Source organism: Microtus pennsylvanicus, chromosome 7 (genome assembly GCF_037038515.1).
Source record: "Microtus pennsylvanicus isolate mMicPen1 chromosome 7, mMicPen1.hap1, whole genome shotgun sequence".
NCBI classification, from domain to species: Eukaryota; Metazoa; Chordata; class Mammalia; order Rodentia; family Cricetidae; genus Microtus; species Microtus pennsylvanicus.
Genome location: NC_134585.1, coordinates 74,850,319 through 74,877,500, shown reverse-complemented (window position 1 = coordinate 74,877,500; position 27,182 = coordinate 74,850,319). Strand labels below are relative to the sequence as shown.

At 45.0% G+C, this 27,182-nt stretch overlaps 2 protein-coding genes across 3 annotated transcripts; both read left to right on the top strand.

Moving 5' to 3' along the window:
* The first annotated feature begins 6,571 nt into the window (after positions 1 to 6,571).
* On the top strand, positions 6,572 to 17,275 carry Bcl10 (BCL10 immune signaling adaptor). Its single transcript, XM_075981145.1, has 3 exons — positions 6,572 to 6,857; positions 12,615 to 12,903; positions 15,901 to 17,275. The coding sequence occupies exons 1-3, from the start codon at positions 6,801 to 6,803 to the stop codon at positions 16,251 to 16,253; spliced, it is 699 nt and encodes a 232-aa protein (XP_075837260.1). The 5' UTR covers positions 6,572 to 6,800; the 3' UTR covers positions 16,254 to 17,275.
* A 2,214-nt stretch (positions 17,276 to 19,489) lies between these two features.
* C7H1orf52 (chromosome 7 C1orf52 homolog) lies at positions 19,490 to 26,262 on the top strand. Of its 2 annotated transcripts, XR_012911376.1 has the most exons (4): positions 19,490 to 20,070; positions 20,258 to 20,384; positions 20,624 to 20,822; positions 25,243 to 26,262. XR_012911376.1 is itself a non-coding variant. In XM_075981144.1 (3 exons), exons 1-3 carry the CDS (start codon positions 19,798 to 19,800, stop codon positions 25,314 to 25,316), a joined length of 546 nt encoding a protein of 181 aa, XP_075837259.1. In that variant the 5' UTR covers positions 19,737 to 19,797; the 3' UTR covers positions 25,317 to 26,262. The 2 variants fall into 2 exon arrangements, 1 of the variants encoding a protein (XP_075837259.1); XM_075981144.1 differs by lacking the exon at positions 20,258 to 20,384 and having other exon boundaries at positions 19,737 to 20,070.
* The last annotated feature ends 920 nt before the right edge of the window (positions 26,263 to 27,182 follow it).

Here is a 27,182-nt window from a genome sequence, read left to right as displayed (position 1 = left end):
CCTTGTATCCTGTATCCCTGTAGCCCTGTATCCTGGCTGCCCAGGAAGCTGAAGCAGGAAGGTCAATTCAAGTTCAAGGTCAGCCTGAGCTACAGAGTGAGCTAAAGACCCACCTAGATAATTTATAGAGACCTTGTCTCAAAAACAGAAGAACATGAAAAGGTCTGGAGATGCAGCTCAGAGGTGTAGTGACTGCCAGCATGAGCTGGAACCTAAGTTCCATCCCCAGGACCTCCCAAAATAAATAAATATAGATTTTTTAAAAAACATGTCTTTCCTTTTAGTTACTCAGCGTGTCTTTATCAACATGTCAGGCACTGTCTCAGGATAAGGTGTTAGCCCTGCTGAGGCTGCGGTCTAGCCGAAGAGAAAACTAGATATTAGTCAAACAGGTGAGCTCTTAGCCACTTCCCTTCCAGTGCTACCAGCCTGGAATGAAGAGAAAAATAGCCGTTTTCTGTCCTTGTGCATGTGCCTCTGACAAGATGAGTGTAAAGACTGGAAGCTGGAAGCACAGTAGAAACCACTAGGCCAAACACCTTCTGGCTTTTGATTTACCTTCTCTGAATTCTCTCTCTCTCTCTCTCTCTCTCTCTCTCTCTCTCTCTCTCTCACACACACACACACACACACACACACACACACACACACGTTGAAACAAAGAAGAAAGGATACTTAAGATTGTCCATGCATGGGCATACACGTGTATAATATGGAGTCATAAACATACAAATATGCACATATAAACACACATACATACACACAAAAAAGTTTGAAAACCCTTGTTTCTGGTATTTACACCAGTGCCAAGCCATTGGTGTAAATGTCAACCCAACCAGGACTGGGAACAGTGTGGGCACTAAGACACATTGACTGCCTGTGCTCAATAATCCTTCCTCTCTTAGAAGCAGCCAGAAATCAGCTCTGAAGCCACTTTCCTCTTCTACAGATCCCCAGGGCTTATGGAGGACTCTGTGAAGGTCCCCCACAGTTGTTAGAATGAACCCCCAGTTTCACAACTCTGCTGATGTCATTAGTCAATATTAACCAACTGAGAAGTTTTGAAACTGTCACTGTCACTTAAAAGGTTAGGTATGGTTAGCACGTGACCCAGAAATTCCACTCTTAAGTCAGTACCCAAAAGAAATGAAAGCATATGTTCACACAAACTTATGTGTGTGTTCATAATAGTCGTTCAGAGCAGTCAAAATAGGCAGAATTCATCCAGATGTTCACGGAGTTATATAAATTAAATGTGGCATATCCATGCATGAAATATAACTTATCCATAAAAAAGGAATAAAGTCCTGATTCCTTTACAGTTTAAACTGTGGTTTCCTCATCATGATGCCAATGTTTTGTTTGTCCTGTTCCATCAGTTACTGTTGACAGAGGTTTCTGTCCCACCCAGTCCTGCAGTCTTTCAGTCCCAAAGAAACACACAGAGGCCTACATTAATTATAACCTAGTTGGCTTATTAGCTCAGGCTTCTTAGTAGCTAATTCTTACATCTTAAATTAGCCCATTATTCTTGTCTGTGTTAGCCACATGGCTTGGTACCTTTTTCAGCAAGGTATTCTCATCTTGCTTTTTCTGCGTCTGGGTGATGACTGCAGACTGAGCTTTCCTCTTCCCAGAATTCTTCTGTTCTCAACACCTCGCCTCTACTTCTTCCTGGCTATTGGCCAATCAGCATTTATTTAAAATACAAGTGACAGGGTACAGATTATTGTCCCACAAGTTACCTCCCTAAGCCCTGAGGCCACTTCCAGCCCCTTCTATGTCAATGGTCTGCAGGATGATCCTGTCAGAATACAGTTGGGAATCTGTTAAAGACCCAAGGGCTCCTTTCCCAACCAGCTTTAAGTTGCTCATTTTCTCATTTTCTCATTTAGAAAGTTGGACAATCACATGATAACTTTTCTGGATTTGTTATTCCTAGATCCTGCCTAGACAACAGACCTGAATACATTACACATTTTTGCCTTGCTCCAGGATTTGCTCAGGTTGCCTTGTCTCTCTGAATAAGTGTGTCCTGACAGTGGTCTTGTAATCAGAGATGATAAGGAATATGGATTCTGCTACCTGCTAGGAGAACGGCCTTAAGCAAATCACGTTTTCTAAGCCTTAGATTTCTCACCTAACAAGTGGAGATGATAAGGTTACCTAGAAGCAGTCATCAGGATAAAATTGTGGAAGTTCATCCATTTCCACCACCTTGGGTCTCCTTCCTAAGAACCACCTCTGTGGTTGTGTCTTCACAGAGTTCCCATGCTGGGGCAGGGGGATTTCCCCACACATTGTTTTGCCATGAGCACCCAGGAATACCTTTATTTGGGCTAGTTGTTATGCCCAAATCCGCGAAGTCCCCCAAAAGCCAACAATGAGACCGAGTCCTGTATATAAAAGCAAAGAGCCTTTATTTTATGCAAGTTGTGCAAGCTCAGTCTCTCCGCATGTCCAACACATTGGAATAAACTGAGAGCCCCGAGCTCAGTTAGAATAGAGTTTTATAGTAGTACAGGTGGGGGTGAGGGGTTTCTGAGGTTTAGGACCCCTGATTGATTGGCTGACATTTATCTAGGGGTTGTCCTGGTGAGTGTGTTTTGGCAGGTGGTCCTATAGTGGTTGGAATGCTAGGCATTTCCTTTGAACGGTCTGCTCCTGGGTGGTGCTAGGTAATCTCAGTTTGTGGTTTTTCCTGCTACCAGGTATTGCTTCAGAGTAAACTACTGAGACTCAGGCCTCTATTAAATTTATCGATGGCCGAGTTCTACTCTGGCAGGTGATAATGGTTGGAAGTAAAGAACTTCTTTTGGGAGGCCTGCCCATACTTTGCTTATCATGGCTGGCTCCCACACCACCATGCTGGGTCTCCTTCCTCAGAACCACCTCTGGAGATGTGTCTTCACAGAGTTCCCATGCTGGGACAGGGGGATTTCTTCCACATTGTTCTGCCATGAGCACCCAGGAATACCTATGTATCTCAGAGCTAGTCACTTTCATCATCTATTCATAAGAAATTTCTAGTTCACAATCACCTGGAATGAAATGTGTTGTTCGAGATGGTATCTTATATCCAACAGGAAGTTTGGGATACATCACTGAGTAGTTAAGGCCCCACTGGTAAATTCCTTCCACTCAGCTTAAAGTTTTGCTTTTAAGATGTTTGTCTCACATCTTATCAGCTATGAATGATTCATTCTTCCCTTCCCCTGCATTCCTATAAAAATCCCTTTACTGATTGCTACTAATTGTTCCAAGATCATACAGCTAATAATGCATTAAGTTGGACAACATCCACTGGAACCTCAGACCATGATCCTTTTTGAAAAGACATTCATTCATGTGTTGTGTCCCTTACCTGTAAGGCCCAGCCATGGTAAACTCAACAGAGGCCTGAGTCTCAGTAGTTTACCCTGGTTCCAAAAAAGACCACAAACTGAGACGGCCCAGGCACCACCCAGAACAGACCATCCAAAGGAAATTCCTAACGTTCCAACCATTGTAGATAAGATCACCTGCCAGCACACACTCATTGCTTTTCACCAGGACATTCCTAGACAAATATCAATCAATCAGGGGTCCTGAATATTAGAAATCCCTCACTCCCACCTTTGCTACTACAAAAACCCAATCCCAACTGAGCTCGGGGCTCTTTGACCACTCCAGTACGATGAACACAGGGAGAGTTTGAGTTTGCAGACTTGGGTAAGAATAAAGGCTCTTTGCTTTTACGTACAGGACTCCATCTCCTAGTTGGTTTTGGGGGGACTCCATGATCTGGGCATAACATTAACCACAAGGAGACATTCTGAGAGCAATTCATCACTGTCCCAGCATCGTAGGCTATGACCCTCCCTCCACCCCCACCTGTGTCGGCAGCTTCTAAATTGAAGCTACAATACAAGGATCAGTATCTCATGTTCCAGAGTAGGACTTCTAGATTGAGATGGAAATGCACATTCATGTTAGTGGTTGGGCAGAGGTGCTTATTGCAAAGAGGGCCCAGGCATGTTTGCTTGAAGCAATGATAGCCTGGCCCTGAGATTTAGCAGCAAAGGGAAAATGAGTTTCCTGATGAAGGGATGAGAATGCTTTAGAAATCGGGAACTGAGAACCACAGGTCGTGATCATGCGCAAGGCTGGAGTTGGAGGATAGCTTGAATCCGGTTCAACACTTGCCTGGAAAACATAGACCTGGCTGCAAAGGAAGAAAAAAGGGAAATTGCTTGATAATCTTTCATGACCGAAAGTGATGATGGACAGTGTTCACCATGGTGGTGGTGGATGGAGAATGTAACTTGGAGCAGCTTCTCTTTCTTCCATGCTTCTGCAGCCTATTCTCTTTCAATAGCTACAGCAAACCTTTCAAAACAAAATCCAATCACCTCTCCCCTCTCTTCCAGGTGTTCTCGGCTCCCTCAGGGCTCCCACCTAGCCCCAGGCGCTACCTCATGGGGCTTACTTTGGAGCAGTTTGTCTCCCCAGCTACCTTCCTTCACCTCCTCGAACAGTGAAAGCCATCCTCGAAGCGAAGATTGCATCTGTCCTCTGCTCTGAAGCCTTGGTGGCTTCCCTTCTGACTCAGAGTTTACCTGTGTGACTCAGAGCGAAGTCCCATTAAACCCTGACCGTGGCACACAAGAGTTCATCTCCCCTTCGCGGAGCCTGTTAGTGGGGGTGCTCTCCACTCTCGGGGCTTTTGTGCGGCATCCGCGGGGCTCCTCCCTCACTTCCTGCAGGTGGGAACTTTATCCCTTCTCTCAGCGAGGTCTTCATCTCCACCCTTCCTATTTCCCTTCATTATTTTTCCTCTTAGCATTTATGAGCTTCTAACATGTTAAACACATAAAACTTTTCAAATGTCGACCTTTTTACCCCAAACAAACACATATTAATACAAATTTCATGAGGAAACAGATTTTATTTTTGCTTTCAGCTTGTTGTAGACACAGGGCTCCTATGTAGCACAGGTTGACCCATAAGTTACTAAGTAGCCCAGAATGGCCTTGATCTTGGACAATCGGATCTTGGCCTCCCAAGTACTCACAAGTACATTCAATCTTTTGATCTTGAGACGGGATAATATCATATACAGAGTTCAAACACAAAATCCATATATTCAAGATGCAAAATAAATTTCAAAAAAGAAAAAATACCATAATGATTTAAGTAAGTTTATGATTTTGTCAAATTTATAGCTATCCTGGGGCTAGATGCTGACAGACAACTGGTTGGACAAAACGTCTAACGAGTTTGTGCTACCACACCCCAGCTTAAGGAAAAGGTTGTTTGGTCTGTGTTATTCACCAAAACCTAGAAGAATGTCTGGGGTGTAGTTAGCATTGACAAATGCCTGTTCCACGGAAGAGCAAATGATTAAGCAAACTGGGTTATAACAAGACGCTGGATGACTAACCACACAGAGACTATCCTACTACCTGTCAGCGTGAAAAAAAGACCCGAAACATAATGTAAAAGCCAAGATTCCTGGGCTCGGATAAAAACTGCATAGGTGTGGCTGTAAGCCATTTCCGGTTGTTTATTTCATATAAAGATCCGGGTCCGCAAGTTTGCCTTTGGTCCTCTAGTCGCCTGAATCCACACTTGCGGAGTCACCACCACTTGGCGCATATAATCATTTCTGATGTAGGACTCTATGTGGAGCTCCTCATCCACCACCGCGTATGTTTCCACACGCTGCTACAGGTTAGAACGCCATTCTGGGAATAACCACTTGGCCTCAGTAAAATAATTCCCCCATCACAAGGTTCCTAAAACTCTTGCTTAGTGAGCAATGATAAAAGATCAGAACAAACGAGAGCGCAACTGTATGCCAGGTAGCTTCCAGAACCTTAAATATATAGAGGCTTTAAAAGTTAATTAAATGTATCTCTATTCCATAGATTAATAAAGGGACATGTTCCTAACGAACAGGGACTTAAAAGTACCCAAACATTGCTTTGGGTGCTAAAATAGTGGGATTGCGGGTGATGTTTTTAATCTTAACACTTTTTCTGTTATTTATTTGTTTACTTTGTTGTTGTTTTTTGTTTTCTGTTCTCACGATCCTCTTGTTCCAGGGATCTTGTTCTTATTTAGGGAGCTAAGTGCTAGGTCGTGGGTGGCAGTGGGCCCAGCCCAGGCCCTCGAACGTTTCAAACCTGGAGTTCTATTGTGTGTGCATACCTGTGTTTGTGTATGATCAAGTAATTGTAAAACCTGGACCAGCCCAACAACAGGAAATCGTTCCGCAACATCTGGAAAAGAGAAGCACAGCCCTGGCCGACTCAACCCACACTCCACCCAAATGAGGAGTGTGCGGGGGCGGGGAGATCCCGCTAAACCGAGAGGCTAAGGCCACGCCCACGGGGACGAGTCCTTCTCGGGAGACCAATCCGCAACCTTATGCAAGTAACAAGTGGGCGTGGCTATAGATGGCCTCTGCCTTCGAAGCCACTCCGGAAAAAGGGACGAGGGGGGGGGACCGCGGGCTAGTCCTGATTGGCTGACCCATGCGTGAGGCGGGGCCTGGAGGCAGATCCGCCTCCCGAGGGGTGGTGCCTGCGCTCGGCGTTGAAGCCTAAGGACGTAGAGGGGTGCCGAGTGTGGCACCGCAGGCCTCGGGGCGGGGCCGGAAGTGGGGCGCTGAGATCCCCACCTCTGCGTTCCGGGAGGCCGCCGTTCCCCCGATCTGTTCCTGGTCCCCTTCGAGTCACAGCCTGAATCCGGGAGACCGGAGCCTTCAGCCTGGGCGGGGCGGCGCGGACCGGAAGGACGCCATCCCGGCCTCGGCCATGGAGGCTCCCGCGCTGTCCCTAACAGAGGAGGATCTGACTGAAGTGAAGAAGGACGTGAGTAGCTCGGCCGGGCTGGGCGCAGCGGGACGGGCGGGGACGGAGGAAAGCGGAAACCCGGAGCCGAGCGACGGGGAACTTCAGGTCGGAAGAACGCAAGGTCGGGGCACGACCCGCTTGCTGCACCCCGGGGCTGGCTGGAAGTGAGTCCAAGGTGAAACCGGCTTGGGTGTTTCTTTGCCATCCGCTTCTCACCAGTGGCTCTGCACCCTTGCACCCTGCTGATCCCCCACCTCAGCTCACCCCCGCGGGAGCTGCTTGGCTAGGGCCCCCGGAGGGCTCTCTCTGGAGCAGACGCTGGACCAGATGTCCCCCGGCAGGAGAGCAGATGGGGGAAAACTCGTCTGTCCTGGGGGCTGTGGAAAGCTCGCCAGCTGAAGGCACAGCCTGGAATTCCCCTAGTAAGCAGACGCCCACGTATTTAAATGAAGGGGGTGTGCGTACATCTAGCGAGGCTTGATTCCCAGGTAAACTTTGAAAATACTCAATAGCTAAATTGCCCTCTTCTGCTTAGAGCACGCAGAACTGCACAGACACCTTAATATTTGAGAAAGATGACTTGAGGCACCACATGTTTCGTTTTTCTTCTCCTTTAGTTACGTGTTTTGCCAGAAAAGAAAGAAATCAGATAAGCACCCCTTGTATAATATACGTGAATTCACATTAAAAACAATAATTCGTTCTTGCTTAGCACCGTAGTGCTATCGAAAAGTCGTCTTTGCGAACTTGACAAGTTGTTCAAGACATTCTTCCGCTTCAGGTCCCTTTTTCTGCCATCCCTTACTCCTTGTAGAGTTTATTGCACTGCACCCATAATTAAAATTGGCATGGTTGACTGGGACTTGTGCTGTAGGTCCCTTGTTTGGTGGAGTTGGCAGGGTGCTTACACTCCACTTGAGACTAGGTCTTCGATAACCACTGTCCTCTTATTAAAGATGCCAGGAAACCATGCACACACATGGCAGCTGTGCTCCCAGTTCTGTTTCATACAGTTTGGAATTTTCTCACAATCCTTAAGATATCCTGTAAGGAAGAGAATCTCTTTCCATTTTATAGCTGGCAAAGGCGGATCAGACCTGCCTATAGACACAGATGGGAAGACCACTGCGGACCTCTGTTTCTGGTCCAGTGGGTTCACTGGTGTTACCCTCCCCAGCGTTCCCAGTTTAGACCTGTGTCAGGTGTTCATAACTGTAGAGAAGCGATGCATGAGCCGCAAGGTGGCTACAAAAATTTTTTTTCAGGTGTCTGTCCTATTTTCAGAACTGCTGTGAGGAGCTTGAAAATTCATCCACACAATTTGAACTTCCTTCTTTCTCAACTCCAGACCTTTATTTACAGGTGCTTTTTAGGAACCAAGTTTTAATATTATACAAAGTATTCTTCTGTTTTCAGTCATTGAACTATTCACTGTCCTTCCCCCCAAACTGCTTGGCGTCCTTTTAGGAAGTGGCTGAAGTTATTTACATGAGGCTCTGTGTATTTTCAGGCTTTCTTTCTGTGGCGTCTGTTGCCTGTGGTCAGCCATGGCCCCAAAATACTTAACAGGGATGTGACAAGTTTATATGGTACAAATTGAGCACTCTTCTAAGTAGCTTGATAAAATCCTGCACTATCCCACTGCATCTGGCCAGGGCCATGAGGCAAACCTTTTCCCCAGTGTATCACACTGTATGTGTTACCTACCTGCTAGTCCTTTAGTAGCTGTCTTGATGAGATTAGTTTTTATGGCAGAGAGCTTCGGTATGGAGTTGGTACCATGAGGTTTCAGACATCACCTGAGGGTCTTGGCACAAGTCCTTATGTTGGGGGGGAGCACTGTCCTGCTGATGATCCCCCAGGTGTAGGCGAACTTTTTTTTTTCCTGGCTGCAAGTCCCAAGTAACTAACTACACGTAGGCTTTTGTTAATTACAAATGCTCAGCCATGCCAGGCGGTGGTGGCGCACGCCTTTAATCCCAGCACTCGGGAGGCAGAGGCAGGCAGATCTCTGTGAGTTTGAGACCAGCCTGGTCTACAGAGCTAGTTCCAGGACAGGCTCCAAAGCCACAGAGAAACCCTGTCTCAAAAAACCAAAAAAAAAAAACAAAAACAAAACAAATGCTCAGCCAGTAGCTCAGGCTTGCTACTAGCTAACTCTTACATTTTCAATTCATCCGTATTTTTATCTAGGCTTTGCCATGGGTCTTGGTACCTTTTCTCAATAAGGCATACCCATGTTCTGTCTCTGCTCAAGACTCCCAACTATGCCCTTCTTCCCAGCATTCTCAGTTTGGCTCTCCCTCCTAACCTTATTCTGTTCAGCTATTGGCCAGTCAGCTTCTTTGTTGAACCAATCATATGTTCACACAGTATAAAGGAATATTCCACAGCCAGAACTCCTCTGTCTCCAGTACTCCTCCCTCTTCTCGTCATTTGTTTAATATGTCCTTTTTTGGTTGAATTTGGTTTAACAAATAGAGATTCCATGGTACTCTGAAGTTCATAATGTAATTTGGTTCTAACAGTTAAATTAAGAACTAAGACAAAATCCTGTTTTTAAAATAGCTTAATTTTGCTGGATGGTGGTGGCACATACCTTTAATCCCAGCACTCAGGAGGCAGAGGCAGGTGGATCTCTGTGAGTTCGAGGCCAGCCTGGTCTACAAGAGCTAGTTCCAGGACAGGCTCCAAAGCTACAGAGAAATCCTGTCTCAAAAAACAAAAGAAAAAGAGAAAAATAAATAAGGCTTAATTTCTTGAAGGAAAATAGCCATAAAATGATAATTTCAGAATATTGTATTGAATTTTTCATTCATCCAAAGCACTGCACTCTGAAATGCAGATTATACAGCATTAAACAGAACACCACTGCTTCTTACCTGCTCCAAATATATAGGTCATTAAAGCTGAAAAATAAAATATCTTTCACGGGGCTGGAGAGATGGCTCAGTGGTTAAGAACACTGCCTGCTCTTCAAAGGTCCTGAGTTCAATTCCCAGCAACCACATGGTGGCTCACAGCCATCTGTAATGAGATGTGGTACTCTCTTCTGGCCTGCAGGCAGACAAAATACTATATACATAATAAATAAATCTTTTTAAAAAATACAATATCAGTCACACAATTGTACAATTTCAAATTTGGCTGTGAAGACAACGTTGTACTTTGAATGAGACAGTCAGATGTGCCTGAGATTGATTCCTGGAGGTTATGACAGAGCTGGGGGAGGAACACTTGAAGGAGAAAAGAATTTACTGACAGGGACCTAAGACAGTCAAGGCTTTTGTAAGTTCAGAATGTTGAGAGAAGGCAGAGGTTAACAAGATGAGATGGGAAATGTGGTCTAAGTAAACTCATGAAAGACTTGATTTTTTTCTGCTAGTAGAGGCGTGCTAAGGAATTAATAGGATTTTTGTTTGTTTGACTTTTAAGGATCTTTCTGCCTTTTCTGTGGACTAGGACATGAGTAAAAGTAGAAGAAGTCTTGACTAGGTGTCCTGAGACGCCTAGTTTGGGTCAGGGTGAAGGCAGTAGTGTGAGTGAAGCAGAAGTTCAGGGTGCTTTGTAAGAAGAACACAGAAATAATGGGACTTGATGGGCAGCTGAGGCTGACGGTCTGAAGAGAGCTCGAAAGGAGAAGTACAAGCTTGATACTGGAAACCTTGACGACTACAGATGAGATGTTCGAGGCCCTGTAAAGAGAAGTTTACAGGTGCTCTCCTGCAGTCCCTGTCATTGGAGACGAAGGCAGAAAGGTCACAAGTTTGAGACCAGGTATAGCAAGACCCAGGGAAGGGGTGAGAGGTGCGGAGAGAAGTGTCCTAGAGACCACAGTGAATTGGGGCATTGTCGTATTTGTTCGGGAAGGAAGTTGTGTCTGGAGGAAGACTGTGTCCCTGCTCTGAGAAGCCAAATAAGATGAAGGTGGAAAGATTCTGTCAAAAGAGCAGATCATTGGTGACTTGGGTAAGAGCGTTGGAACAGAGTGGAAATGTCTGGGTATGAGCTGGGAAATGAGATAAAGAAGTAGGAATCTGGTGCTGCATGAGGCGTGTCCAGCTCATCCTGGATGCTAAGGTGAGGCTCTCCAGAGATGATCAATGACCTCAGTCTTAAAAGATGAGGAGGAGCTTAGGGTATGAAAAGAGAAAACCAGACACATGACAGCATGGGACAGTGTCAGTCCTCAGCTGTAGAGGAGCAAAAATCCTAGAGTGCTGCTGAATTACCACACTTTCAAGAATCTTCCCTGCCATGATTCAGTAGTCTTACTGTCTGTAAGAGACTAGGCTGAACAGACACTGAGAGAAACAGCTAATAACCTCCTGAAACTGAAAAGCTTCTATAAAGCAAAGGACACGGTCAACAAGACAAAACGACAGCCTACAGAATGGGAAAAGATCTTCACTAACCCCACATCAGACAGAGGTCTGATCTCCAAAATATACAAAGAACTCAAGAAATTGGACACCAAAGGAACACATAATCCAATTTAAAAAAAAAAAAAAAGGAGTACAGACCTAAATAGAGAACTCTCAATAGAGGAATCTAAAATGGCTGGAAGACACTTAAGGAAACGCTCAACATCCTTAGTCATCAGAGAAATGCAAATCAAAACAACTCTGAGATTCCATCTTACACCTGTAAGAATGGCCAAGATCAAAAACACTGACGACAACTTATGCTGGAGAGGATGTGGGAAAAGGGGAACACTTCTGCATTGCTGGTGGGAGTGCAAGCTGGTACAGCCCCTTTGGATGTCAGTGTGGCTAGGAACTTACACATAAAACGTTTGTTGTGTGGATAAATAAATGTGTGTGGGAATTCAGGAGATTAAAAATCTTTGAGAAACCTCCAATGAGGCAGCTTCCCTGCCATTGTTTTCTAACTCGGCTCTACTGAAATCTTGCACTGCCTGTAGCTCATTGTAATTGTGAGTCATATTCATCACCATTATCATTATCCCTCACAGGACCCATCGCATAGTATGTACCATGCAATTCCTAAGCAATTCGCATATTAATTTATTCCTCCGAACTATCACATGCAGAAATAGGCACAGAGGACTTAAGTAACTTGCCCAAAATCATGTGTCTAGTATGCAAGCATGAATATGTAATGACTGGCATCAGATCATCATCGTTTATTAAGACAAACATGGACCTGATTTAAACAGTACACACTGTATGCATGAGCATTAATTACATGCTACCTCATGACACGTGCACCATTTTGTTTTCATGTTTCAGTTAAGTAAGCGCCAGCCTGAACTAGCTTCTCTCAATCTAGGCTTTCCTCTAGTCTCCTTTTTCTTAATTTTTCCAGCACTCCCTCCTATTCCTTTATCTTCCTCTTTGTGCATCCCTTCCTTCTCCCTCCTACAAAGACTGGCTCCATGAGTTGTATAGGTTTCTAACTGACCTCACAGCCAGACATCTGGGTTCTTTGGAGTTTTGAGTTTTGTTTGTTTATACTGGTTTCACAGTGAGGTGATATAAAAATTAATAACATTAGAAAGTTGCAAATTGTGAGGCTCTATACCAAGTTGTTCTCCCTGGTCCCAATTGTGAAATTACTTTCTTAATAGTTACTAGAATCTAAAGACATTTTTTTCTTTACCCCTGAATTAGGGGTAAAGAAAACCTCTGCAGACTTCTAGCTTCTGCAGGCCCTTCTCCCATCAGCTGGGTCTTAGTTTTCAGGTGTGATAAAAGGTGAACCAGACCATATGTCACAAAGTAACACTGAAGCATATTTTCTTTTCTCTCTTAGGCTTTAGAAAATTTACGTGTTTACCTGTGTGAGAAAATCATAGCTGAGAGACATTTTGATCATCTCCGTGCAAAAAAAATACTCAGTAGAGAAGACACGGAAGAAATTTCTTGCCGAACTTCAAGTAGGAAAAGAGCTGGGAAGTTGTTAGACTACTTACAGGAAAACCCCAAGGGACTGGACACCCTCGTGGAATCCATTCGCAGGGAGAAAACACAGAACTTCCTGATTCAGAAGATAACGGATGAAGTACTAAAGCTTCGTAATATAAAACTGGAGCATCTCAGAGGTGAGGGATGCCGTGCAGCAAGCTAAGGTTCAGAACTATTCAATTTACGTTCTTACCAGATACATATTATGAAAGTGATATAAACCCAGTTGGCTGTATTCATATTCAGTTAAGGTTAAGAAGCTTATTTCTAATATGTGCCTTAAACGTAATCCATTCAGAAATAAGCTCAGAAACACAATTACATTTTAAGAAGAGGAGCTCTGTGGCTTATGCCTATATTCCTAGACGTAGGAAGCCAAGGCAGGAGGACTGCCACAAGTTCAAAGCCAACCTGGGTTACATTGTGAGTTCCAGGTCAGCCTGCTATGTAGAGCGACACTCTGTCCTGACAACCGAAGGACAATCTATAGGCAATGGATCTTAAGTTTGCCTGAGCTTGTCTCTGTGATTTTTCCCACCAGTTAATCAGAAGCAGTGATTGGCACATGCTTATAAGAATCCTGCATAAAGTACACATGAATTTAAACCAGTCAGCTTGTGAGAGGCATGGGACCTGAGACTGGCCAGAGAGGAGCAAGGCACCTCCCATTTCACCCTCAGCCCACGGCACTCTCTGACGGGACACTTTGTAGAACTCTGCTCAGTTTAAATCCCCAAGATGATACTCCCACCCCTTCCCCAGAGCACCAAGTTACACACACATACTCACAGTTATAGCCTAAGCTTACGTGTGCACAGGCTATAACTGTGCCTGTTCCTCTTGACATTGGCGATAGAGAAGTGAGTTGTTGAAGGCTCTGCCTGTAAGAAACTCAAATCTGGATGTCTTTGTTGCCTCTCCCCCCTCACGAGCTTTATGACCAGCGTCTGAGTCAGGTTTGGTGATCTACATCTGGACGCTTAGGGGAGGACTGTGATTTTTGAGATCAACCTGAGTTACTCTCTAAAATCTTGTCTCAAAAAACAGTGAGAGATGGGGAAAGGGGTGTGTCTATAGTGAAAAATTAGCAGAAAAGATTACCCGCAAATTCACTTTAGATTTCATTGGTTTTACCTATAACTGTCACCGCCGGGGTTGCTGTGCCTGGAGACAGCTGCGTGCTAGGCATAATAGGCAGTGTTTGCATCCATCCTGTCTGGGCTGACTGTCCATTAGACCGGCAGGACATGGTAGAATTCTACGGTTGGAGAAAGCACTGTTGTTTGAGCTGCGATGGTCGCTGGCTACCTGTAGCTCCCTCTGTGCACGGCAGTCCTGGAACATTGCATGGCTCGCCTGTTCAGTGCCGATTTTGTCAACCCTAATAGTAACAGCGAGTGTCTCAGGTCACTAAATCCTCTTCGGTTCTAATACCCCATGACTCAAGAACCAGTAATTGCCATTTATTGACTTTTTCGAGACAGCATTTCTCTGTAGCTTTGAGGCCTGTCCTGGAACTCACTCTGTAGACCAGGCTGGCCTCCAGCTCATAGAGATCCACCTGCCTCTGCCTCCCAGGTGCTGGGATTAAAGGTGTGCACCACCACTGCCTGACTTGTAAAATTTGAGTATGTCTGATTACATTTTGTTTTTAATAAAATAATATTTTTTGCCAGAATGCTAAAGAATGTTTCTTAGATAAAAATGGTATATGTAATCCTAGCACTCAAGAGGCTGAAACAGGAAGACTCAGAGTTCATTCAGGTTGCCCTGGGCTGCTTAGCAACTGCAGCACTAACCTATGCTGTAGGAATGACATGATGTTACTCTCTTTGGACTCTGGAGGGGCCTATCACCCAGCTCCCAAATGAATCACAGGCGGAGGCTCATCTTAGTTATGAATGCCCAGCCTTAGCTTGTTCCTTGCCTGCTTTTCTTATATTATCCCATCTACCTTTTGGCTGCTGTGTCTTTCCATTCACTTATTTTTTTAAATCTCACTGTGTGAATTGCTGTGTAGCTGGGAGGCTGGCCCCAGATGTCCTCCTCCTTCTCGGGGTACTCCTGAACCCCTTCTCCTAGTTTTATCCTTCTGTATACTCTCTGCCTGGTAGCCCCACTTATCCTTTCTCCTGCCTCACTATTGGCTGTTCAGGTCTTTATTAGACCGTCAGGTGTTGGAAACAGGCAGAGTAACCCAGCTTCACAGAGCTAGGCAAATGCGACATAAACAAAAGTAACACACCTTACAATAATATTTCCAGCAGGGAGCCCTCTCTCAACGGAAATAAAGTTAGCTATGAACAGCTGCTTGCCTTTTTTTTTTAAAGATTTATTTCTTTATTATGTATACAGTATTCTGCCTGTGTGCGTATCTGCACCCCAGAAGAGGGCACCAGATCTCCTTACAGATGGGTATGAGCCACCATGTGGTTGCTGGGAATTGAACTCAGGGCCTCTGGAAGAGCAGTCAGTGTTCTTAACCGTTGAGCCATCTCTCCAGCCCCCTTGCCTTTTTTTTTTTAAAGGATTTTTTTAAATATGTCTGAGCTGTTTGCCTGTACTTGCATGCCTGGTGCCTGCAGAGTCCAAAGAGCACATCAGCTCCCCTGGAACTGGAGTTACAGATGGTTGTGAGCCGCCGTGTGGATGCTGGGAACTGAACCAGGGTCTTCTGGAAGACTAACCAGTGCTCTTAACCTTTGAGCCACTTGGCCTCCTACCCCACCCTAGCCTTCAGCTGTCAACTATGCAAGTAATCATTGAATATGAACAACGTGGCATTGAGTTAGCTGCCATGGTGGCCTTAGCCTGCAGTGTAAATAGTAGGATTCTTGTCAGAGAGCAAGTGAGGTCTGCAGAGGATTGTGACAGCAGCATTTGTAGATTACAGCTGAAATCCTGCTGCTGAACATCAAGGGGCAGCCTCTAATCCCAGCTCTTAGGCAGCAGTTGCAGGAGCCAGCCTGGGCTACATAGTGAGGTCAAGGGCAGCCTAGGCTACATAAGACCCTGCTGCAAATGTCGTACCAAGGTGGTACTGGAACTAGCTCACAGTCCTGGAGGAGTTAGAGGGTGGGAGGCTTGTCCATTTTGGTTCCCTTCTCATTTGCTTTCTGGATGCTCTGTTGTAGGCTTGCAGTGCAGCAGCTGTGAGCCCTTTGCAGCTGCAGCCACCAACAACCTTTCCAGGTCCAATTCAGATGAGAGTAATTTCTCAGAAAAGCAGAGAGCGTCCATGGTCACGTACCACCCGGAAGGAGAATCTAGCACCGCTCCCTTTTTCTCCACGGAGTCTTCTCTGAATTTGCCAGTCCTGGAAGTGGGCAGAACTGAAAGCAGCAGCTTCTCCTCGGGCACTCTTCCTCGACCTGGGGACCCCGGGGCCCCTGCTTTGCCCCCAGATCTGCAGTTGGAAGGAGGAACTTGTGGAAACTCGAGCGAGATGTTTCTGCCCTTACGGTCACGTGCTCTCTCACGCCAGTGACCTTCACTGGCTAGTGTCTCAGTGTTGAAACTTGTTGTGAATGATAGAATCTTTTTATAAAGCCACTGTAACAGTACACTCACGCTTCACGTGTGTCCTAAATCACAGTGTGCACATCTCTGTAAATAGGATTTGTTAGCGTAAAGAAGCACACTACGGGTAGCTGGGCATAAATCATGGATGTGTGCTTCTCTGTATTGACCCTTTCCTCTTAGATGTTTAGTGTTTCTTTTTATAAGACTAATTTTATCAACATATTTCTCAATTTGAGAAATCAACTCATGGCTGAGAATAATGTTTCTTAGCACATTTATGCTACAAATTTTCAGTTTGATATTTTTCCCAGTGATCTGGCCATACATCTCAGCAGTACACTCTTCTGACTCGTAGAAAAGCCAGGCACTAAGGAGAGTCTTCTGCTCCTTGGTTCCGAGAAGCCTTCGGGTTCTAAAGGAGCACCTGATGGCATTGAGTCTCCTGTGACCTCAGTGGCCACAGTTCATTTTGTACTGCTCTTGCCAGCCGACTAAGTGCCTTTGGATTTCCGCCTTCGCGTCCTCATTCTTAGCTCTGGAGAAGACTGTCCTGGCTGGGCAGTGGGTGCACGCCTTTAATCCCAGCCTGGTCTACAGAGTGAGTTCCTGGACAGCCAGGGCTACACAGAAAAAGTTAATTAGTTACTTGTAACTAATTAATAGTACTTATAATTGGATAAAAATACTTCCTCTGAGCCTCTCATTCTTTTTCGATGAACACTGCTATATGGATAAAGTAACTAGAGAATTGTTTTTGGAATATGTGACAATTTTGTTTTTAATATTTTCATCAAGCAGCCACTTGCTACAGCTGTGTTTTTATTGTATTACAAAGTTTGACTAACTTTACACATTTAAAAAATGCTGATTGTTTTCATTTAAATTATAAATCCATGTTTTCTGACATCCACCTTCTATATATTTCTATTATTTAAAATGTAAGAAATGAAAAGTTGCTATTAACAATAAAAAATTTTAAGGTAGTAATGTTTCAGAGTCAAAAACTCAAAATGTCTGATTTTCGAATGTCTAACCCTTTATATATACTGGTTTTTAAAATAGAAAACAGTATTTCAAAGCCAACATGCCTATGATTCTACCACTTGGGAACTAGAAGCAGAAACATAGTGAGTTTGAAGTTACACAGTGAGTTCAAGGGCAGCCAGAGGCTGTAGTCAAGACTGTCCCTGAAAGTGGCAGGGCGGAGAGAGACGGAAGAGGAGCTATAAATTGAGAGGATGCCTTGACTCAGTAGTAGGCTGTACTTTGTTACTAAGCTAATGGATACAGTAGTAAAAGTTACTTTTTAGGAATACCATATTAACACAGTATAAAAATCATACTTCCCCTGTTCACTTTTTAAATTGCTTTTTGTTAAAAGCATGTTGTTTGTGCAGTTATAGGTTTAACAGAAAAATTGAGCAAAATAATTATTAAATCCTCTTCCTCCATATTCCCCATACTTACATTGATGTGGTAACTTGTTTCAGCCAGTAGGCAATATTGAACATTGTTATTAACTAAAGTTCATATCTGGGTCCTCCCTTGGTTGTCTGAGTTGTAAGTTTTTAGGACTATATGTTACATATCTACCCAAAAGTGTCCTAGCCAAATAGTTTATTTTCACTGCTTTAAAAAATCTTTCCTGATGCACCTGCTCTGCCTCCTTCCATTCCCAGCCCTAGCAAGCACTGGCCATTTCTAGAATGTCTCGTTGTTGGGTTGTTGGGTCCTAAAGAAGAAAGCCGCCTCAGACTGGTTTCTGCTCCTCAGGCTTTGCAGGGGGTGTGCCTCATCCTTAGCATGGTACTAGAAGGGCCAAGCAGGCCAGGGGAGTGGCCATTAGTAACTTAGGTTGACTCTTTGTTTTGTTTTTTTAATCTTTTTAGTTTTGTTTGCATTTTTCATTTGTTTTTATTAAATAACTGTATAGTATATATGTGAATACATGTTTGTGTGTGTGGAGGTCAGAGGTCAATGTCTGTGTGTGTAATATATGTGTGAGTACATGTTTGTGTGTGTGCCTGTGTGTGGAGGTCAGAGGTCGATGTCTGTGTGTGTAATATATGTGTGAGTACATGTTTGTGTGTGTGCCTGTGTATGGAGGTCAGAGGTCCATGTTCGGTGTCTTCAGTTGCTTTCAGTCTTACATTTTGGAGACAGCGACTCGCTTGGCCTGGAACTCACCATTTGGCTAGCCTGGTGGATCCTGGGATCCTGGCTCTGCTCCCACACCCTTGGGTTACAAACACACCACTCCATCCAGCTTCTCGGTGGGTGCTGGGAACCCAAACTCGGGCGATCATGTCTGCAGCAGGTGCTTTATTGACCGAGCCATCTCCCCAGCCCCTGATACTCAACTCTGAGCCCTTATTTTTATTGCTAGAGATTTTTATCTCCTGTCGGAGAGGCTTTGCCATCCCAGCATCTTGATGCCACTTTCAAGTTTTCTGGAAATTCAGTTGTTTACGTGTTTGTCCATTGAGCTCTCATTCCTGGTTGGTTTGCTTTTGAGACAGAATTTCAGAATAACCTGAGGTAGCCTCAGGCTCGTTACATAAACAAGGGTGGCCATGGGTGTCTGATCCTCGAGCCTTCACTGCCGAGGGCTGAGATTACAAATTATTACCACCACACCCAGAACTAAAGATGATTGGGGGACCCCAGGACTTTGTACTTTGAGAACATCTTTATCTTTCAGTCTAGGTACTTGGATGGAACTTATTTTAGGAACACTCAGACCTATTTTCTCATAACTTATAACCCAGCAATATTCATTGATGTCGCCCGTGGATGGCCGTTGAAATAATTACTAGGAATATAAGTATGAGCAAGGCCGTGTAGTCCCTTCCATCCTCAAATTCACAGCCCTGTCCCATGTTAGGAGGTAAGTTAGTATCGGATGCTAGTTAGTTAGTGTGTCACCTTTGACCAGGGATCCTTAACTGGGATCTAAATATTTACAATGATATTAACTTCTTTGAGGGAGCAGGTAAAATTACTACACTGGCCTCCAGTTTGTGGCAATCCTCCTGCCTCATCCTCCCAAGTGCTAGAGTCAGAAGTGTGAGGCCCCACTCCTCCACGCTTGTTTGTTCATACCGTTGTTTTGCTTTGAGGTAGTCCTACATAATACTAAATTGGCAAGGAGCCCCTTGTATGCACCTCTCTGGCCCCCAAAATTTGCAGTAGCCCACCCGCCTCTATCCTAGGATTAGAGACATGCATCACCATGCCTAGCTTTTCTGTGCCACAGTTACCAGCCGAGAGTGACAATGGCCACTGGTACAGGTTTTAGGATTCCCTGGGGGAAAGCAAATATAACCTTGCTTGGCGACTGTGGAATCCTCGCCTCCAGCCTCTTTCCCTCCTCCCAGGAGCAGGAGTGCAGCACCGCAGCACCGCCACTAGGGGACGCAAACGCATCACTTGCTTGCCAGTCTAGCGACGGGGCGGGGTCAGCTGCGACTTCCGGCTTCCGGCCGAGAGGGTGGGCGTCCGTAGCCGTCATGGCAGCTGAGGAGAAGGACCCGCTGAGCTATTTCGCGGCTTACGGGAGCAGCAGCTCTGACTCGTCGGGCGAGGAGAACAGCGAGCCGGAAGACGGGGGTCACAAGGAGGCGGCCCCGGCCCCAACGACGGGCGGCCGCGGGAAGCAGGCGGAGAAGCGGCTGCCGGGCCCCGACGAGCTGTTCCGCAGCGTGACCCGCCCGGCCTTCCTCTACAACCCGCTCAACAAGCAGATCGACTGGGAGCGACACGTGGTGAAGGCGCCCGAGGAGGTGAGGTCCCCGGCCCCGCGGCCGCCCCGGGGCCCGCCCCCCGCACGCACTCAGCCCGCGGGAGGCCGCGCGTCCCCACGGCCCCGGGAGCCCGGGGGGTGTCAGCCTGGGCTCGCCCGCCCCTCCGCGCTCGGGGCCCCCAGCCCGGCGACGACTAACGGTGGTGACTCCCCGCCCCCCGCTGCAGCTTCTCCCCGAGACCCCTTCCCTTTGACGCCGAAGTGCCTGCGCTGCTGCCGCCAAGACAGTGTCTCTGCCGCAGCCTCCTGAAGGGGTCAGCCTGGCCGTAGTATCTGAGACTGGATTCTTCTTTGGTAACTAAAAGTTATTAGCTTTGTTTATCTAGGGAAACCCTTTGACTTTTTGCTTAACAGTATTGTGATGTTGATGGAAAAAGAAATGTGTCTCTAGAGCCTAAAGGATTAGAAAATAAAATAGAATTTTAAAAAAAGCCAGCCAGAAAGATGAGCCGTCGGCAGGGAGGTGCATGCGCTAGTATGGATCGCAGGAACCTCGGTTCGTCACAGGGTTTCTTAATGTGCTTTCTTAACAGCCTCCAAAGGAATTCAAAGTCTGGAAGTCCACCTATGTGCCGCCCCCGGAGACCTACAGTACTGAGAAGAAGCCACCGCCGCCGGAGCTGGACATGGCGATAAAGTGGTCGAACATCTATGAGGACAATGGTGATGATGCCCCCCAGAATGCTAAGAAAGCCCGGCTTCTGCCCGAAGGGGAGGAGACGGTGGAATCAGGTAAGAGTGCTCTTGAGACCTCAGCCCTTGATGCGTCTCTTTAAGGAGATTACTCAGTGAGCGACATTTAGACCCCGGTGAGCTGACACAACAGCCTTGACTTTGAATACCAACAAGAATCACTTCCATCTTTTGGGTTTTCCGTTTTATTTGGTGTGAGACAAGGTCTATGTAGGCTGGATGCCCTTTGAGGCCAGTTTGCTTTGCCTCGCAGTGGTAAGATTAAAGGCAGGGGCCGCCTTCCCATCTGTGCCTGAAGCAGACTCCTGGAAGTCCCCAGTGCCTCGTTACAGCTGCAGGTTGTTCCTTCACAGTTCCTGTAACTATGGCTGGCATGTGTTGACGGCTTCGTTTTCTGAGACAGTTGTGCTTTAGAGGTACAGCTAGCTTGGCAGAGTGGGGAATCCTGTGCACGGGAACAGGACATAGAGTTTCTTGCTTTTGTTGGTAATCTTATAATTTTGTCTCTCATTTGGACTACCACAGTAATCTAACAATTTCCAGTACACTCCTGGTAGTAATTTAGTCTCCTTTACCTGGGATGGGCCAGTGCTCTCGTTTGTTTATAGGCCCTGCTTTGTGAGAGCCTCATCTGGTCCTCTGTGGTCCCACAGCAGCCCATCGCAGTGGATGGCTGTTGAGTTGAGCTCAGCATCCTGGACTATCGTTTTAAAGGCCATTTGCCTTTTTTGTTAGACAGATTTCTGATCTTCCAATACAAGAGCCAACCTTAGCAAAAGGTTGTTCTCTCCTTAGCAGGAGGGTGTCTGCTGTTGCTGAGGATGATCTTGAACGGAGTTCTCCTGCCTTCACATCCCTAGCACTGGAACTGTAGGCATATCCTTGTCAAGGTTTTTTGAAGCTCTTAAAGTGTGACTTTTAATACCTTTATCTATGGCACTTAAGTATTTAAATACAGAATCCTCGTACAGCCTTACACATAGAATAGGGAAATGTTGAGTGAGAGCTTATAACTTGTCCAGGGTCACAGTAAATACATGGTGCATTGACACCTGACAGTATGACCCGTGGCTCGTTACCACTGTCTTGTAGAGGAGAAAACAGACGTGATGGACTGCCGAAGTTCACAGCGTTGGGAACTGTCAGCCTTGACTAGGATTAAGTATTAAGTAATTAGTATTAAGCTGAGGTTTTCTCCCATCGTGTTGTCATAATTTAAGAAGTAATCGTTCTTCTCAGGGACCCGTTCACCGTAGTCTAGTGCCCGTACATCTCTGTCCCCTTGTGATAAAGGCCCAGAGGTTATATGCAAGTAAGCAAGGATCATCTTTTTTCTAACTTGTGGGTTCAGTTACCAGAAATTCATATAAATGGCAAATAACATCCACATTACCTACCATAGCTAACTCTGTCATTTTAATCAGAAGCTGAATGTAAGCAATTGAAAAGACAAAAAGACCAAGGGTTTTCTGGCTTAAAGCTGGATCGTATGACTCAAGGGGTGTTCTGAGGCTCAGGAAACAGCAGTCATAACAGGCCTGAGGACCCAGGATCTGCCTGGTGTTGGGATTAAAAGCGTGTGCTACCACCGGCTGGCAAATCTTGTTAAATTGGATGTAAGTGTTGGTTACTGAATCTAACTCTTGTAATAAATGCCCCCACCTGTTTAGAGATTTGGTCTGAAACTCACTATGTAGCCAAATGACCATGAACTTCTGATCCTCCTGCCTCCCAAAATGAGGTTACAAGTGTGTGCCTCTCTGCACATTATGTGGGTCTAGATTTGAGCTTCGCACATGCTCAGTGAGCATTCTGCCAACTCAGCCACTTCCCCAGCTTTTGAGGAGTGATATTTTTGCCATTGTAGATGGCAATACCACTGCAAATATTGATTTGCCTTTTTCTTCTTGTATGTGTGTGAGTGTGGAGGCCACAGGACAGCCCTAGGTTCAGTCCTTGTCCTCTGCCTCGGTTGAGATTTTTTTCTGCTATGTGTGTATTATGTATCCATGTATTCATGCATGCTGTGTCTAGCTGGCCTTTAGAGTTGGCGTTCTCTCTCTGTCTCTCCTACCTTGCCTTGGGAGCACTGAGGTTACAGACATGTTAACTGGTCAGGCTTTTTGCGTAGATTCAAATTCAGGTCCGAAACTATCTCCCCAACCCCAACAGCATTGTTTACCTATAGTTTGTAATTAATGAAGCATGTATTGGAAACTCTACCCACTTAATTATATTTTAAATTAATTATTACACTACATTGCTTTTATCTGGCCATCCCATATTCTTCCTTTGTCCTTTTTCGCCATTTACTCTCAGAATGTAGAGGAGCTGATAAAGGTTAAATCTAGCCTTGCCTCTCACTGTTTATCAGGGCTGCTTGTTTAGTGATTGTGAAATGCAGAGAAGTAAAGGTTATATTTTCATCGCTTTATTAACATAAAAAATTAACAAATAAATAGCAAAAACCAGCTAATGAAGCAAATGGAGTTTTTTGTTGGGGTTTTTGGGGGGGTAGTTTTTTTGGTTTGGTTTGGTTTGGTTTTTTGGTTTTTCAAGGCAGGATTTCTCTGTGAAACAGTCCTGGCTGACCTGGAACTCACTCTGTATTCAGGCTGGCCTCAAACCCACAGAGATCCTCCTGCCTCTGCCTCCTGGGTACTGGGTTTAAAGGTGTGCACAACCAGCACCCGGCCTGCTTTAATTTTAAAACAGGTTAAGTTAATGTTTACCTTAAGTGACTCACGCTGTATAATAGAAAATATTGTTTTCATATCCGTGCGTATGTGCTGTGTTAGGATTAGGGTTTGGTTTGGTTTGGGTTTTTTGTTTTGTTTTGTTTTGTTTTTTAAGCTATTCCTGTGCTAGTTTTTAAGGCAGTACCTTATTTTGACAGTAGGGGGCAGGCGCTCTCCTCCAGTCACTCACAGGACTCATTTTTCCAGTTGTGGTATCAGTGTTGATCAGTAAATTTACCTGTAGTAAGTTGTAGACTTTTAATGTGTTCTATAATGTGGCTTGATAGTAGTCTTCAAGAAATGCTTTCAACTTCTCCATTACTAATTCTGAAATAATTTCAAGGTAAGCTTGATTGTTAAGCTCCAGCTTAAAACCAAAGTTTTAATGTGGGTATGGTGACTTCACACCACTAATCCCTAGGAAGTGGAAGTAGGAGGGTCAGGCACTAGGACCCAGCCAGGTTGCAGATTTCTGTCATGTGATTTGACCTTGGCAGTTTCCCTAAGTTTTTAATGTGAAGGCCTTAAAACATCAAAATATTTTTATGGCAAAAATATTCTGTATTTTGGACTTTAGTTCAGCCAGCACAGAGGCTTGTGTCTGTAATCTCAGTACCTGGGAGGCTTGAGGTAGGAGAATCATGAAATCAAGCCTAGGCTACATAGGGAAAAGAGGAAGGGGAGAGGAGAGAAGTGGAGTAAAGTCAAGGCTGAGGGTGTTCAGTATGGAAGATTATCTGGAAGGGTTTGGTCCCTGCTACCATGGAAGTCAGGAAGTGAGAAGCTGTGTGCATCTGTGGGATTCTTTTGGAGTGTTGCTGTGTATCGCTGGCTGGCCTCAAACTCCTAGCAGTCCCCCTGTCTCAGCTGCCTGAGGGGAGCACTGCCAGCACCAGCACCACAGGTGGCCGGACTCTCGCATCACACATTGTTGGGGGAGACTGGTGTGAATTAGCAGCTAGTCTGTGCTCGCCCCGGTATATTGAGACACATTATTGAATTTTTTTAAGTAGAATGAAAAGGTCCACTTTTTCAGGTTTGACACCTTTATTCATGGACATTTTCTGTGGCCATAAACAGTAATGGTGTGGGTGAAAAGGGGTACTGTTTATTGTATGGTTCTATAGTTTTTCTCCACCCAAATTTCCCTTAGTCTAGGAACATGCTGTAAAGATGTTCTGCCGTCTAGGAAGGAATAGTCCAGAATTAGAATAGACAGCTGTGAGATTCTCTGAACCTTCTTGTGCTTTTAACCTCAGAACATATGGTGGGTTGATTGTAAGACTGAGAGAGGAAATCTGAGAGGAAAAGTCCAGCTGGTGGCCACTTAGCATGGCTAAAGGTGGTGCATGTTTTGTAGACAGAAACTGCTCTGGTCCTATGACGTGCACTGTTTCTAATTGCATACAGTGTGTGCACTGGTAAAATTTGGGGGATGGCTGTTTCAGAAAGAGCTGGTTTCCGTGGAAATTAGATAAATTAAGCCACATTAATATGTCCCTAAATTGTTAACTTACAATTTGCTATAATTAAAAAAAAAACCTGTTTGTTTTAAGATGTAGTTTAATATCGGGTTCTGAAAATAGTATTTAGTTTTATTGGCAAGCTTTCAGACAGCTGATGAGTGAGCGTTTGGTATAAAGCTAATAAATGGGTTTTCTGTGTTGATTTTTTTTTTTTTAAAGACTTACTAATGAAGCTCTCTTCTTTCCCACTTCAAGATGATGACAGAGATGAGCGTGCATCTAAGACGCGAAGAGTAGAGCCAGGAGAAGCAGCCAAGAAGAAGAAGTAGAGGAGCGGGGCCAGATCCGCCGGGCTGACGTGTCCTCGGGTGGAGTGTTGGCTGTTGTGCATTCTTACGAGAAAGTATTTATGTTAATGAACTAACAGTATCGCCTCAAGACTTTCCACTGTAGAATTCATTTTCTTATTTAAAACCTGTATGTATTTACAACTCTAATGGTGACCTGTGATTGTGAACTGACAGTACCCGGAAGCATTCTGGCTATCACAGAATTGGTGGCAGGCCTTGAGAGTTTTGTCACATGGACATGCCAGTGCTCTTTGAACCTTTTATAAAGGAATATATTTTTAAAGTAAATATATTGTAATGTACTGTGAACTTGTGGGTGCTTTTCATTAGTGTCTGTACAGTGTAAATAGCTGATCATGGAAATAAAATAACTTACGTCAACATTGCTATTATTGGATGCCACTAACGAGTATTTGTGACAGGCAGCCCATTGGCCTGTGACCTTTTCATTTCAGTAGGGATTAGCATGTAGGGAGAGCGTCCCATGTTTAGGTGCCTTGTACATACTTCTCTCTAGTGGGCCTGTGAAGTAGACATTATACCCTCCAGTTTTAATGAAGAGAGCTTGAGGACGCTGTCAGGGCTGCACAGCCGTGAGTGAAGACTAGCGGATTCACTCAGGACCCTGACTCCAGAATCAGATTAAACTACCTGACTTTTCATCAGACTTTATCAATTCCAAGAAAATGACCATCTCCTCCATGTCCACTTGTGTTGTTGGGGAGGTCTTTTCCTGTCCTGATTATTCAGCTGCACTTACCATATATGCCTTAGAGTGTGATGATTTGTTCGTTTCCTCATTAAATATACTGAAGATAAGACTCTTGACAGCAAAGAAGAGCATAAGATATCCACTTAAAGTTGAGTCTGTTGAATATATGTGATATAAGAGACACATTAAAATCCATCTGAATTTTTAATTTAACTGAGAATCTTGTTTATTTTGTGGGCTGGGGGTGAAGCCCAAACCTTGCTCATGGTAGGTGACTGCTTTGTCTGGCTGCTGCACTGTGTGCTTTCTTTGCCCAGCTCCCACATTAATGCTCTACTCTGTATAGCAAGCATCTATCCTGACTACTTCCTGGGTCCTTATTCTCTGGCTCCTCCAACTTGGGGCCAGCATATCCTTTGTTGTTCTTCCCACTAGTCAATGGCAGATTCAGACATGCCACCACCATGGAGAACGTTTTCATGGTTCACATTGTAAGGTTTGCCTTGGTTGTGTATGTCCAGTTTTATCTCCTCTTGCCCTACATACTGTGTCAAAAGGCATACCTCCCATGTTTCGCTTCCACCCCTGCTGTACCACCTCCTAAGTCTGGTGAAAACATCCTTTCTTTGGGATGATGTTCTCACACAGCTCTTAATCCAGCTGCAAGGGACGGTTTACAGTTCCCAGGTGTGCTGTTGAGATGCAATGTTCTGTCTGCCTCATACTCTTTGCTTGGTCTGGCTCTTCTCCAGTGACATAGTCCACTCTCCAAGAGTTCAAGTGTTTCCCTCCTTCATGTTCTTTGATTTATTTCTCTATCTGCCCACTACTTCGCTCTCGGTACTAAGTGTCTAGCTGGAATGTGCCATATCCTGTAGACCAGGCTTTGTGCTATGTTCTCTGCAAGATTCACCAACGTATTTAGTTTGGTAAGAAATCATTGTTTGAATGAGGAAAAAATGAGGTACAAAGACTAATTGACTCAAAGGTGGAGGAGATAGCCCACTGGGTTTAGTAAGCTGTTAAACTGGACAGCAGAATTCAATGCTCAGAACACACAGAGAGCCAGTTCCCATAATTGTTTTACACTCAAATGTGTGCCCCTCTCAGTACAAATACAAAGGAAGAATAGG